This window comes from Ursus americanus, chromosome 9 (assembly GCF_024610735.1).
Source record: "Ursus americanus isolate L20-20 chromosome 9, mUrsAme1.1.p, whole genome shotgun sequence".
NCBI classification, from domain to species: Eukaryota; Metazoa; Chordata; class Mammalia; order Carnivora; family Ursidae; genus Ursus; species Ursus americanus.
In genome coordinates, this window is record NC_142135.1 from 46913981 (window position 1) to 46926737 (window position 12757).

At 40.0% G+C, this 12757-nt stretch overlaps 1 protein-coding gene across 2 annotated transcripts in view; it reads right to left on the reverse strand.

The window, feature by feature from the left end:
* Positions 1-12757, reverse strand: part of CPNE3 (copine 3) — a 50327-nt gene that overhangs the window by 31635 nt on the left and 5935 nt on the right. The window contains exons 1-4 of one of the 2 annotated variants that reach the window (XM_045806017.2): positions 3845-3978; positions 3560-3697; positions 3105-3284; positions 1198-1272 (exon numbers count right to left, since the gene is read on the reverse strand). In XM_045806017.2, the coding sequence (XP_045661973.2) occupies positions 1198-1272; positions 3105-3284; positions 3560-3691 (387 nt within the window). In that variant the 5' untranslated portion in view covers positions 3692-3697; positions 3845-3978. Of the gene's footprint in view, positions 1-1197; positions 1273-3104; positions 3285-3559; positions 3698-3844; positions 3979-12757 lie in introns of those variants that run through there. The other variant, XM_045806020.2, reaches the window with a different exon arrangement.

The following is a 12757-nucleotide window of genomic DNA, read 5'->3' on the forward strand; positions in this document are numbered from 1 at the left end:
TATATTATGCAACTTACTTTTTAAATGTCGTTGCCCAAACTGGATCTTCCCCATTCCAGTGAAAAATCAAAGCCCTGGAAGACTGCATGACCCTACCTAAAGTGTGAGTAAATCATACCTAAAGAACACTTTAAGTTGACCTATCAGATCAACATTTTTCATCCAATGTCACTGAAAAAATTATTCTACTTAAAAACAAATTACAGGCTATCATGATCCCAAGAGCAATAGAGTTAACTACTGTAATGTTCTGTCTCACAGAAGTCAACACCCCAAAGACACTTAACATTCTTATGCCTCAGGAGATTTAAACTAGAGCAAAATAGTTGCTTAGGGAAACACCCTGATGAAGACAATAACCCTCAAACAGGAGGGAGCCAGTCTTTCCATTCTCAGACAGAGCTAAAGTTAGAAACTATTGCTCGAGGCAGTGATAACCTGGACAGAAACTCTAGAAGATAATTATTTTATCCTATTATTTAAAGATACTTATTTAAAGTGTGGCATTATGTAATTTGAAATCTAAAACGGTATAAAGCTTATATTCATTTGCCTAGGACCAGTAATTAACAATGGAAAAATCTGAGTGGGAGGATGGGCAGGAGAGCGCAAGCACAAAAAAGATGGTTAAGAGTTGAGAGGTTCAGGGACGCCTGGCTGGCTCAGTCGGAAAAGCATGTGACTCTTGATCTCAGGGTCATGAGTTCGGGCCCCACGCTGGGTATAGAGATTACTTAAATGACTAAATAAAAACTTAAAAAAAAAGCTTAGAGGTTCAACGGCATGGCATAATATAAGATCCATTCGTAATGAAATCCATTATGCAGTTTCTGTCCTATTGGGGGAACTATGTTTGCTTTGTAGAGGGTCAAATTAATCCATTCAGATGGTTAAGCCGTTTCTCTCTAACTTGGGAATTTATACTTCCATGGGGAGAGGCAGGCATCACCAAGCTGCACCTGATTCCATGAGCAACTTAAAAGACTCAAAGAAGGAATTCCCACACTTCATTTTTCTCCTCCTTTTTGACCCAACACATTTCCCATTCGTGATCATTATAAGGCAAGTACAGATGAAAGGCAACATTCAGGATCAAATGATAAAGCATGTCCGTAGAGTATTTGTCTGCTATGTACAGTTTCAGCATGTCCTATTATGCTAAATCTTTTCAGCAAAAGATAAATGTCTTATTGTTACCGTAATGCTCCCTTTCCCCGCAGGTCTGCCATTTTTAAGCACCAGTGGTTGAGTTAGCTTCTTACTGGAAACAATCTGTTAAAATCGGAAAGTGATACAAAGAGCTATTTCACTTCAACATGTGAATTTTTAAGCTGAATGATTTCAAAAAGAGTTGAGTATAAAGCTGACTTAAAGTCATTAGTAATGGAAACATTAAGTCTATGCCTTAAAGATTTAGATTTAGAGATTATAAAACACATATACATATTTAAAACCCACTGGAAAAGATTTCCAAGGAGCCAGTCCTGGCAGATACAATCTCCCCAACCACTAGTTTCTTTAGCAATTACTTCAAAGTTTAACTTCTTCCCTGTAATGGAAAAAAAGGGGCAGGTTTCTTCACATACACTAATCACTGAGCTGAAAACCCTGTAGGTAAGAGGTGGGCCTCAGATCACTCAATAAATGGGATTCAACTTTTCAAATGACACATAACTTGAATATATAACCCCCAAAAAATGTCATTTTGATTAAAATAATATAGTAGACCTAGGTACTCTCAAATAGATACATCTATCAAATTCATTATAATTTAGCTACAGTATGATTTCTTTTCCAAAAAGCAATATTTGTTTAATTTTCTCTTTGATGCTATTCATCAAAGTTTTAGAAAACTGATCAGCTTCAGCTTCGTATTGTCCTCGAGACATAGGAAATACCAAGATCCCCAAACAATACACCAAAAATAAACAAATCTAAGCAATAATGTCACCCACTGAAAAACAATGACTCCTCCCTCTTGAGGCCTTCCCAGATCTATTACAAATGGTCATGCTCTCTCTTAATCTTTTTTTTTTTTGATTGTTTATTTATTTGAGAGAGAGAGTGCACATGTGTGGGGCGAAGCAGAGGGAGTGGGATAAGCAGGCTCCCCCCTGAGCAGTATCTCATGACCCTGAGATCACAACCTGAGCCAAAATTAAGAGTCTTACACTCAACCAACTGAGACACTTAGGCGCCCCATGATTTCTCTTTAGAAGTCAGACCCTGAGATAGAAGCAAAATGGTGAGCCTACAGACACACCTCTACCCTGATCAAATGTCATATAGGAAAGACAGATAATTAAGCACTATGGATGGATGGTGGTCAGTAAGGTAGAAGCAGTAGAGAGTACCAGGGTGAGCGCAGGGTGGCGCTCCAAACTACTCAAGGGGGTCAAGGAGGCTTACTGGGGAGGAAGGCTTACACTGACAGACCTAAGGTTGAGGGAGAGCAAGCCAGGTACAAGGCCAGTGTTGGGCCACTGAGGATCTAGAGGGACCAGATGTTAGTTAGAACATCAGAGAAGTTGCTGTTACTTTGAAGGCATTTTTGACTTAAACATAAGAACAAAATTGTAGGGCCTCTTGGGTGGCTCAGTTGGTTAAGCCTCTGACTCTTGGTTTAGGCTCAGGTCATGATCTTCGAGTCCTAAGACTGAGCCCCTCCTGGGACTCTGCACTCAGTGCAAAGTTTGCTTGTCCCTCTCCCTCCCCATCTGCCTCTCCCGACACTCTATCTCTCAAATAAATAGGTAAATAAATTCGTTTAAAAAAAAAATTTAAAAAGAGCAAAATAGTATTGAAATCTGTAAATAGTACACAAAGCAGCTAGAGCAATGGTATTACTTACTGAAATGTCAAATGAAACACCCCTAACTCAAAAGAATTAACGGGCTTTGCCAAAAACACATGGTCCCTGCCCTTATGAAAAACAAGATAAATTCTGTAATGTTCAAACCAAACATACTAATACATGAAACAGGTCTGTAAAGTAATTACATACTTTTCAACTCTAAAAATTAAACTAATGAGCACTTATAAAAACTCCCAATTCTCTGGTTAAAATTTAGACACAATACACTGCAAGAGCTAATTATACTCACTTGTCCAAGGGTACATTCAAATTCTCCTAAGAAGTCATCATCATTCAGCTGGATGGTTTTGTTGTCAATGTCATAAATCCCAAATTTCAATTTCTGAACCACTTCAAAGTAGTAATCAATAATAAATGTTTTGGAAAACGTGGGATTCAAGCAATTCTTAATCCTTTCTGTGCGATCAACCTAGACTCACCCCCAAAACAAAAAGTTTCTTCAGATCAAAGTGCACTTATATTTTAGCATCTTTATGTACTACAGGTAACTAAATATAAGCATAACAGATAGCTAAAGGAAGTTTCTATATGTAGGCAAAAAATTCCACAATCAAGGACAAACTTGTTCCAAAAAACTGCATTCACAGATGAGATGTTTTCATTATTTTTAACAGTTTTAACAAGCACTTCACATTATCAAAAGAGCAAATCAGATTGCTTTTCACCTACAGTGTCTAACATTACCTCATACCACTGTTGACCACTCGTATTCAAAAATAACACACATAAAGGGTCCGACTTTGACCCTACATCCATATCCAAAAGATTGTCACAGGAAACATTCAGCTCCACCTTCGTAACGCACTGGGCAGCCATCTCGAGCTGTGAGAAAACCAAGAAAATGAGGAAGCTAATGAAATGGTGTCTTTAAGAAGTACATACATTCCCAAAGAAATAGCTGAATTTTTAGGACAAACTGTCAGAAGGATCCCGGAGTAAACTTGCTAGAATAAGACTGTTAATACGTGCCTCCTGGCAATTCAGATGGCTATTAGCCCGTCCCAGTGATGTTGCTTTGGTCGGATTCTCTTGCTGGGATGAAACTCATTTACCGCATGACAATAAAATGCAGCTTTTAAAATGGCCAATAAGACATATTAATCTTCTTTTCACTTTACTATAAGTTTTACCATTCAGAAAAAGTCCCAATATAATCTTGATCTTTCACATAGAGGTAAATATAGTATTTAGCTGAAAAACAAAATGAGTCAAACTACAACATTTATTTCATTTGTATTTGTTTATTTAACAAGATACTGAGTGAGATATTTTATTTTCAAAGAATTTCGAGGGCTCCTGGCTGGCTCAGTTGGTGGAGCATGAGACTCTTGATCTCAGGTTGTGGGTTCGAGCCCCACATTGGGTGCCGAGATTACTTACAAATAAAATCTTTAAAAAAAGTTTCGTCTACGATTCAAACCTGGGGAGTAAAAGACCCCAAACACCCCCTCCTTTCCCCACGCCATCCCCATACATTTTACAGCAGTGGTTCTCAATCTTGGCTGCTTATTGGAATCACCTGAGGAGTCTTCAAAGTCACTGATGCTGGAGTCCCACACAAAGAGATTTAACTGGTTTGGGGTGCAACCTGGGCCTCAGCTCTTTGGATGATTCTAATGTGTAGACAAACCCAGTCTTCCACAGAGAGCATCTAACAAATAGGCATGGCTCATGTTTCCCCAAGCCTTGCTAAGAAATACCACAGTCAGCCTAACTTTCACACACTCCTCCTCACTCCAACTCCAATTAATATATGAAGATGACTGGGGACAGAGTGGAGTACTTGGGAGCTGGACTTGAGAGTTGCTGATGCATTGAGGGTGAGCTGCTTTTCTCCCTAAACCCAGGGAAAGAAAGGAACTGCAGGTGTCACCAAGAAGAGGACACAGGCATTGCATTCCTCGGTTGAAAGTCCACTTAGCTGTCTGAGAGTGTAGTGGAGGCTGATGACGGTAGGACAGGTTCTGGAGGTAAGAAGGTAACTCCTCCCCTAGAGCTGCTGGTGACATCCTTAGAATATGGAGTATTTCATGCCCTTGACCTCCACTTTGAGACGAGCTGAAATTCTGGGACAACAGGAATAAATCCACTCGTCATCCTGTTATATTTAAACAGGATATCTATGCTGTACATAATGCATAATCAGGTCTGAAATGATAAGAATTACTTTGAGAAGAGCCCTTTGGCGCTGTCAAAAATAACTCATGTCTCATGGAAAATCTTTAATTACTCTAACAGACTCTCTAAAAATCATAGCAATCCTCAATGTGTGTCAAAAATCAATACCAGCATTTAATATTCCTAAATTAAAGGAGAATGAGAATAATGAGGTAGGTTTCATACTCTTAGTAGCTAGAAATTCCTTCTAAAAGCAGAATTATTTTTTTTTAAAGAATTTATTTATTTATTGGACAGAGATAGAGACAGCCAGCGAGAGAGGGAACACAAGCAGGGGGAGTGGGAGAGGAAGAAGCAGGCTTATAGCAGAGGAGCCTGATGTGGGGCTCGATCCCATAACACCAGGATCACGCCCTGAGCCGAAGGCAGATGCTTAACCGCTGTGCTACCCAGGCGCCCCTAAAAGCAGAATTATTTCTTAATAAGAAACAAAATTGACAAATTCCCAATTTGCCTGCTAAATGCCCTACCCAGGTATTTTGTAAAACTAAACCTACTATAAATTCAGATTTCTTTGTTTTGAACCTTACATTGTCAAAATTACTAAGTGCCAAAATATAAAGTGCTGACAATATGTGCCAAAGATATAAAGATCAAGGAGAAATAACTGAAGCAGACAGAGGAGAATTAACAGTATGAAGAGTGTGGGTGAGACTGACATTCCCTGGGTTTCGAAGGATTCCATTAGGTGAGGAGGGAGACAGCACAGAGACAGAAAAGAATCAAGACATTAGAAGGCACAGTGAGGACGTCTCATCATCATGTGTCACAGAAGTGAGCATCCACGTTTGGGGAAACCAAGCTGGACAGGAAGAGGGTTAAGTTTGGTGTCCTGAGAGCCGGGCTGAAGGACTCAAGGGGTGGATAAGAAGGTGCTACTGAAAGTTCTCAAACTGGGGATAATAGGATGAAATGGCTTATTTTTAAATGTCACTTGTGGGGGTGCCTGGGTGGCTCAGTTGTTAAGCATTTGCCTTCGACTCAGGGCGTGATCCCAGAGTCCTGGGATCAAGCCCCACATCTGGCTCACTGCTCCACTGGGAGCCTGCTTTTTCCTCTCCTACTCCCCCTGCTTGTGTTTCATCTCTTGTAGGCTGTCTCTCTCTCTGTCAAATAAATAAATAAAATCTTTTTTAAAAAAATGTCACTTGTGTTGGGGCACCTGGGCACCTGGCTCAGTCAGTTAAGTGTCCGACTCTTGATCTCAGCTCAAGTCTTTTTTTTTTTTTAAGATTTTATTTATTCATTTGAGACACACACACACACACACACACACACACACAGAGCACAAGCAGGGGAAGAGGCAGAGGGAGAGGGAGAAGCAGACTCCCTGCTGAGCTGGGAACAGAATGTGGGGACTCGATCCCAGGACCTAGAGATCATGACCTGAGACGAAGGCAGACGCTTAACCATCTGAGCCACCCAGGTGCCCCTCAGCTCAGGTCTTTGCCCCTTCCTCTTCATCGCCCCATATGATAGGCTCTGGAATCAGACAGATGAGTTCTCATCTGGATCTCACACTGACTTAATGTGTGACCTCAGGTGAGAATCTTAACCTCCCAAGAGCCCCTTGATTTCCTCATCTGCAAAATGAAAATAATAACTGTCTCTTTCTCATACAGTTGTTGTGAGGACTAAATGAATGAATATATTTAAACAGTGCCAAGTACATAGTAAGTGTTTCAAAGTTGTTTATTACTATTATATTATTATTATTTTAAGACTACCTGCCTCCAGGTCTGATCTTCTCCCATGTATCCCATGTTTCTTTCTTTTTTTTACTAGTCTATTCCATGATGATTTCTCTAATTATTCCAACCTACAGCAAGTCCTACATCAAGTCATTTGAATTCCTGCTGCACTAATAGCAACAGATGACCACAGTATAGGAACAAGATCAAATTTGGAGTAAATGTGGAGTAATACTTAGGTTGAATTCTGCACCTGGTGATAGCTGTGTGACCCCAAATAAATTACATTTTTTTAAAGATTTTATTTATTTATTTGACAGAGAGAGAGAGAGAGCACAAGCAGGGGGAGCAGCAGGCAGAGAGAAAGGGAGAAGCAGGCTCTCCACTGAGCAGAGAGCTCAACATGGGGCTCAATCCCAGGACCCTGGGATCATGACCTGAGCCAAAGGCAGATGCTTAACAGACTGAGCCACCCGGAGGCCCCCCAAATAAATTACTTTTTGAGCCTAGATTTCCTCATCAGTGAAAATGGAGATACTCTAAGTAAACTTACAAATTGGGCATGTGCTGGGCATCTTGTTTTTCATATTTAACATAGACTCTATGGAATAAACGTTAGTTGTATAATTTTTTTCTTTTGTGTAAGGTAGTTTAAGTCTTATAAGTTGTATGTCAGCTGTACCCAGGATAATGCAGTACCCCGTGGACAGATTTAGAATGAGTAAGGATTTTTAAAGCTCCTGAAGAACATGTAGAAGTGTCTACCAGCAAGGAAAGCCCTCAAAGTTCCAAGGATGGGGAGAATTCAACAGAAAATGCATCCTATCTATGTGCGAAGTCAGTGTCATAGCAAGGAGACACATGTCAGAGGAGCATTATTTTTTTTCCCTAACAATGCTCATACAAGAGCTACAAAAACATGCCAGACACACCTGATTATTTAGTAAACTGTTGACAGTTACATTACTACATTGCTGTTAGGACACAAATTTCCTCTATTAACTGCATCCCCCCATGAAAATGACTCTGAATGCAGCCTCATTTTTTTCTAGAAACTCATTAGGGCTGAATGACAAATGGAAGAAATTACATAAACAATCAGGTCTGGAACCTTGTTAATAGCAACATTCGCGATGATGCTCTTTTCATTTCCTTTCAGTGTCATCATTCAGCATATAATATACAATTTTAAAAAGGGTAATAGGATATTCTTTTATGATGGAAGAAAATAAAGCAAATGTTTTGAACCCTTTGAGTATGGAAAATAGGAGATTTGGCTGGGATAAGTGACCAGGCAGAGGAATATGTGTGTACAACTAAAGAGTGCTTCTACGTATTTTACTACCCAAAAAGCAGGATGATAGAAAAGACAGAAAGAGCCTCTGGGAGTGGACAATAGCTTCTTACTACACAGATTATTTATTGGAGAATTGTCTGGTTTCTAAAATGCAATTAACACGTGGAAATACTAAACCTATAAACCATTCTTCCAGAAACCCTAATTTTCCTCAATCAACATTATATAACACAGACAGTTCAAAGAAATTAAAAAATAAGACCTAATCATTGAATTTGGGCTGGATGCATGAAATTTAAAGCATATGGTCACGCCTATGCCCTAGATGAAAATTCTTAAGTCTTGTGTGCTTTCTCTTTTCCCATCTTCCCTTAACGGTACTCCTTAGATCTACTCAGTAAAGCAGATTCTGCCTGATACAATTTCAAGTCTCTCTCAACTATGGGGGTGTAGAATCTTCTCTATATCCATGGTCACAACTACTTCAGGTCTTCTGAAGCTCTACCTGCCTACTTAATGGTCTCCAGACGGGCACTCCCATGGCCATTCCCTCTCCATTCATATCATGATTTTATCACTTCTGATTTAAAAAAACAAAAAACGGGTGCCTGGGTGGCTCAGTCAGTTAAGCGTCTGCCTTCCACTCGGGTCACGATCCTGGGGTCTTGATATCAAGCCCCATGTCGGGCTCCCTGATCAACAAGGAGCCTGCTTCTCCCTCTCCCTCTGCCTCCTGCTTCCCCTGCTTGTGCTCTCTCTCTCTGTGTCAAATAAATAAAGAAAATCTTTAAAAGAAAAAGAAAAATAATAAAAGAATGTCTGGGATTTACACAAAATTAATTTGCCAAGCAGGCAGCCTTTCTTAGAGATAAGTGCTAATTTTCCTAAAGCCTCTCGGAAGAGTTTGTTTACCTGGGCTACTGCATAGTTGGTGCATGGGGGAGGGGAGGCCTGAGCCAGTGTCAGTGACTCATTATTTGTCGTAGAACAATTGGGAGGGAGAAGTCAGTGCCCAGCCACCCATGTCTTTAGTAAACTTCACTCTTTAGATACTAAATGAGGAGGCTGGCAACATCACAAAGTTCTCAAAGGTTCCTTCTGGTTCTAATACCATGATTCACTAACTGCTATCCATAGTGCATCCTGCATGACCTCCACTGAAAGCGAGCAGGGTAACCTTGGGGCAGCTGGAATGCGGCCCAGCTACATCAGCAGTACACACCCCATGCAGTGTTTCTCAAATTGTGTGGCTCAGAACAGTAAAAGTGTCCCCCTCAACTTCCCTAAAAAAGTGGGGGAAGGGTAATACGCCAGTCAATTTAAAAGCTGCCACCACTTGGAGGTCCCAGGTCCAATCAACAAGTGTTTACATTAAGATGTTATTGTGTACCCATTACCATGCTAAGGACAGTGGAAACATGATACAACCATAGAAGACTTTGGAACTCATTATAATCATATTGGGGAGATCCATTCATTCAATAATTATTTACTGAGTATCTTCTATGTGTTCTGTGTGGGATGGGGGAAGAATGCAAAGCAAAAGCAAAATACCTAGCTATCCACGTATACACGGAAATAGCACAAACAATATAGAAGTGCGTGGTGCAGAGAGGAAGCAATCAAAGTGCCCTCGGAGCTGGAGAAGAAACCTAGAGATTTCTATTTTTACTGAGAATTAAAACTATACTCCAGGGGCGCCTGGGTGGCTCAGTCGTTAAGCATCTGCCTTTGGCTCAGGTCATGATCCCAGGGTCCTGGGATCCAGCCTTGCATTGGGCTCCCTACTCCGTGGGGAGTCTGCTTCTCCCTCTCCCACTCCTCCTGCTTGTGCTCCCTCTCTCGCTGTGTCTCTCTCTGTCAAATAAATAAAATCTTAAAAATAAATAAATAAATAAATAAAAATAAAAAATAAAACTATACTCCATTTTAAAAGAATTTATATTCATGTTGCCACTTGCTACTGGCTCTTTTTTTCCCCTTAAACTTGAAGATAGAGAGTAGGAGAGGGGAGAATGGAAAGAAAGAGTTAATAAATACACACAGCTGAATAATTTCTGGTTTTTGCTTTCTACAAAATTTTCAAAATGTTTTCAAATAATACGCTATCTTCTCAACTTTACCAAAAAAAAAAAAAAAGAGAGAGAGAGAGGAAATAAAATAAAAAACAAAAACAAAACCCAAAAACCCCTGGTAAATTGGGCAGGACAAGGAATTCAGTACAATATGGCAAAAGGTCAATACCAGAGCTATGAGGATAATATCTGGTTTGCCCCAGAATACATTAATAATATGCAGCACACTGTTAACTTTCAAAATAACACACAGTGTCTATTAGAAAAATATAATAATAATTTGCCCAAACATTTAAATTACTTGCCCAGATAAACAAGCTAATAAGTAGCAAGGCCAGGACAAGAACCCAGATTTGTTTCCTATCATGCCAGAAGGCACTGAGAGCACTAAAGCCTGTAATTAATCATTACCTAGTATAACAGCAATATTCTCTAATTAATTTCCCTATACCTTTTTAGTTAGTATATCAAACGTAAATAGTCAGCCTGGCACAAATTAATGAATACGATCTTATAAAATTAGAAGATTAATTTTTAGGCTACAACTATGATTACCTTTCTTAAACAAAGATAACCAGAATAAACAGTAGCAGCCAAATAGTGGAAGAACTGGAATGGTTTGTATTTACATCCCAGCAGCTCCTCTTCAAGACAGCCCATTCCACTGTGAATTACTTAAGGCTAAGAAAGCATTTTCTTCTTGCTAGAGTCTCCACATACACAGATCTACATGGTGGGACAAGATCTCAGTGTTTTCTGAAGACAGCAACATTAATTCTCAGGAATATACCACACTTAACATCTAGGGAAAAACTTACATTAAAGGAATGTACAGTAAGCTTGCCCTGTATTTATTAAGAAAGTATGCCCTGGGCGCCTGGGTGGCTCAGTTGATTTAAGCATCTGCCTTCAGCTCAGGTCATGATCCCAGGATCCTGGGAGCCTACTTCTCCCTCTCCCTCTGCCTGCCACTCCCCCTGCTTGGGCTCTCTCACTTTCTCTTTCTGTCAAATAAATAAATAAATAAATAAATAAATAAATAAATAAATAAAATCTGAAAGAAAGAAAGACCCACATTTTGTTTAATCCCTGCAATGGAATACTAGAAATGGGTACAGAGAATTAGCATTAGGCCAAGCATTAAAGCATATAAACAGAGAAAAGGGCCCATTTTCTTTTTAATGTGAAAAAGGGACCAACAGGAAGGATCACTGGACCAGGAGTGGGACAAAATGGAGAGTAGTTCTGCGTCAGTCCTACCACACATGCTCCAAGTGCTGTAAGTGCTCTAGGCCTCAGGTTTTTCACAGGTTCCTTCTAAGAGTTGAGCCAATTAGGGGCGCCTGGATGGCTCAGGCGTTAAGCTTCTGCCTTCAGCTCAGGGCGTGATCCCAGCGTTCTGGGATCAAGCCCCGCATCAGGCTCTTCCACTGGGAGCCTGCTTCTTCCTCTCCTACTCCCCCTGCTTGTGTTCCCTCTCTCCCTGGCTGTCTCTCTCTCTCTCTGTTAAATAAATAAATAAAATCTTTAAAAAAAAAAAAAAAGAGTTCAGCCAACCACTTTAAGTAATGCCTAAAGCCTCTTCTAGTTAATGTTCTATGACTAATTTAATTAGACTGAATACGGAACTTGTTTAGGAAGTGGTACTAAAGGAGTAGAAAAATTAAAAAAGTAGAAAATAGCAGAAAATTTATATGAACCAAAAAGAGAAATGGAAGGAAAAGAATAAAATTTTCCAAATTCAGCTTCCATCTCCTACTACCCAAAAAGCTATACCTGAAAAAATATATATTAAGATACTTTCCCACCAGTTAGATACCTTTGCTTGAAATTGTAATTAAATTCTCTATCCCCGGATGACTTCAAAAAGTATTATATATCAACAAACAAAACACCAGGCCCAATCTATTAGGTACATGCAGCCTAATAAGGAAGTGAGTTTTACTACCATCCATGGAATCTCACATTATTAAACTCCCAGCTCGTATCACAGCAGCAAAAGGAACCAGTTTTGGTTTTTTTTTTTTTTAAAGATTTTATATATTTATTTGACAGAGAGAGAGAGAGAGCAGGCACAAGTAGGCAGAGCAGCAGGCAGAGGGAGAGGAGAAGCAAGCTCCCTGCTGAGCAGGGAGCCTGATGTGGGACTCAGTCCCAGGACCCTGGGATCATGACCTGAGCCGAAGGCAGATGCTTAACCACTGAGCCAGCCAGGCACCCCAGGAACCAGCTTTTGACCACCATTTTTTTAAATGAATTTCCAGATTCTTGAATAATCCTGAATAAAATTTAGATTGCAATGCTATTGCTGATACCTGAACATTCAGAATTGGGAAAAGATATACTTTTGTATTACTCTTACTTTATTTTTTTAAAGATTTTATTTATTTGTCAGAGAGACAGAGAGAGAGAGCACAAGGAGGGGAAGCGGCAGGCAAAGGGAACGCAGGCTTCCCGCTAAGCAAGAAACCCAATGCAGGGCTCAATCCTAGGACCCTGGGACCATGACCTGAGCCGAAGGCAGACGCTCAACAGACTGAGCCATCCAGGCGTCCCTTACTCTTACTTTAAACACAGAAAGTATGTGTAGTTTTACCCTGTCCTTACTGCTACAGAGTGAGCAATTAACTAAGGCCCCTTC